Here is a 2,376-nt window from a genome sequence, read left to right as displayed (position 1 = left end):
GAAAGTGCAGAGAAAAGTCAGCAGGGGTGGCAGGCAGTACTCTGCTTTACCTCAAGGGGGTCGTACGTGAACTGACAGTTGCTCTCCAGCCAGCGTCAACAGGCAATTGAAAGTCGGCGCCAAACTGGAGCCAGTAGTCGGTGAAGAACAGCGGTTTTTATGCTCTGCCTAATTCGACTGACTATGGATAGTATTTCAAGACGGAAACATTTCTCAAAACTGGACTTCCTGTCTAAACAGAAGGTGATAAGTGACGGAGGCTAACGCGGGAGCTAAAATGTTAGCTTCAAACTACGGGGCAGAAGAGTCGTTCTTTTCAAATGGAGCCTGTGTGTCTGTCCTGTAAGATGGCGGTTTCTTACAGGACATTTGTCATTGGATGAGCAACGGACACTAAACATTAGCATCCACAGTGCTAAGGTGAGGAAAAAACGAGAGATTCTTATCATTTTGATAGACAACCTTTGATTAAAGCGCCAGAATTTAAAGTTTAAAAACTAACTGACTTTTTTTTTCAAAATTAAATTTGTGCTGCACTCATCTCTATACTTTAATTTGTTTATAGTAAATATGAATTTCTTAGACACACGAAGGTGCTCTATCCATTTGTATAAAGAAACGTTCTTTCAAGGACAATTATGTTCCTGTGTATATGTTTGTGTTGGTGTCAGTGTCATTGAAAGAGGAATTCTGATAGATATAAACCATTACCAGGTAGTGCTGTTGGATTAATAGTGAAATAAGCTCTTTTTGGTTTTTACATTTGAAAATCGGCCGGCGGACGAGTCAGTGTCTCAGCAGCCATGAACCTCACGTCACGTCACTGACCCCAGACACTTCTTTTCTTTGTTGACTTGGATACATGTCTACCTAATTAAACGGAGGTCCTTAAGTTTACTGACACATTTCTACATTTTCTGCCATCAACAGGGCTGGTTGACTGTGTAAATTTAATATATATATATATGTGTGTGTGTGTGTGTATTTATTTCCGACAGGTCAGAAGTACTTCGGTTCCATAGCTACAACAACTCTTCACTTCTTCTCTCATACATCCACTGACACTAAATGTGCTAATGAAGAACTGATGTCTTTCCAACGCAGATTTGGGAAACACCGGAAAGATGAACGCCTGGGGGAAAAGATGGATCGAAAAGGATCCAGCAAATGGAGGTCGGAGGAGACGCAGGTTTCCGAGGAGGAGACAATGAAGATGAGGATGGAGCAAGAGAGGTAAGCCTTCTGCTGCGTGGACCTAAGATGCTAGGGCTTTAGAGTGGTGGTTCTCAAACTTGTTTTTGTTCCTGGTGAGCTAGTGATTGTGAGGACATATTTTGTAAAAGTCCATTCAATGTGGGGACACTTTGACTTTTGGCCACAGTTTTCCACCGTTTGATAGTGTGGGCCTTATCTTGATAACCATTCAATGCACTTTATAGCACAGGTTTAAACATTGACCATTGGCTGTTGTTGAAACTATGACAGAGACTGATTCACTGTGTCAGTGCTCAGGGCAGAGTTTGGTCCAAAGTCCAGATTCAGTCTTAGTTTGTTGATTTACAGCTGGACAATGTTGTTCTGTCAGTGGACCGTCATCACAGACCACAGTCAGTCTTCTTGTTCATGAAGGTAGATGACATAGACTTGGATATCTCACTTCCTGCAGTTGGAATGTCAACATGACGTGTTGTTAGCATTAGCATCTTTAGATGCTGCTTCACAGTGCTAGCCTGTTCCAGCAACTTCTTCTTCTTACTCCTCATTATTTATTCTTTTCTTTCTCTTAACAAATTTCCCAGTGAGGTGACGAACAAATGAGTTCCTCATCGTCAACTATCGAGCAACAGATCTTATTGATGACCGTGGTCTGGTTCAAAGAGCTGTTAGCTCTAACGTTCAAGTGTTCTTATGTTGAAGGACAACAAACAACAAAGTTTGGATTTCTTTATTGAAGCGAGTGACTAGATATTCATAGGTAAAATAACATATAGAATATAAGAGAATCCAGCTTCTCTCAAGGAGTTGGGTCCCAGAGCCCAGGCTGTGCGTGGAGGTGAGCCTGACTATATGTAGTCGGTATCGCTCAACCTACCGCACAAGCTCAAGCTCTACTCCCCCAGCAAGGTGACATTCCATGTCCCATAGCCAGAGTGGTTGTCCAGGGATTTGGGGCGTCAGGGTCCCCACCCACAACCGCCACCCAAATCAGATGGCACCTTACCCTTGTGGACCGTTCTGGGGTGGTGGGCCGACTGGAAGGCGGGCTTTTTTGGGGCTGGGCCCAACCCTGGGCCTGGTTCCAGGGTGGGAGCCCGGCAACGCCAATCTGGGCAATGTGAGCTTCTTCGTTATTAATTTATCCATCATCAAGGGTGG

The 2,376-nt window shown here is 43.8% G+C and overlaps 1 protein-coding gene across 1 annotated transcript in view; it reads left to right on the top strand.

Moving 5' to 3' along the window:
- Nucleotides 1–2,376, top strand: part of pard3ab (par-3 family cell polarity regulator alpha, b) — a 67,509-nt gene that overhangs the window by 44,749 nt on the left and 20,384 nt on the right. The window contains exon 22 of the mRNA XM_025052580.1: nucleotides 1,105–1,233. Coding sequence (XP_024908348.1) covers nucleotides 1,105–1,233 — 129 coding nt within the window. The remainder of the gene's footprint in view (nucleotides 1–1,104; nucleotides 1,234–2,376) is intronic.

The sequence above is a fragment of the Cynoglossus semilaevis genome, chromosome 20, assembly GCF_000523025.1.
Source record: "Cynoglossus semilaevis isolate Cse_v1.0 chromosome 20, Cse_v1.0, whole genome shotgun sequence".
Lineage (NCBI taxonomy): Eukaryota > Metazoa > Chordata > Actinopteri > Pleuronectiformes > Cynoglossidae > Cynoglossus > Cynoglossus semilaevis.
This window is presented reverse-complemented; position numbering and strand designations above follow the sequence as displayed.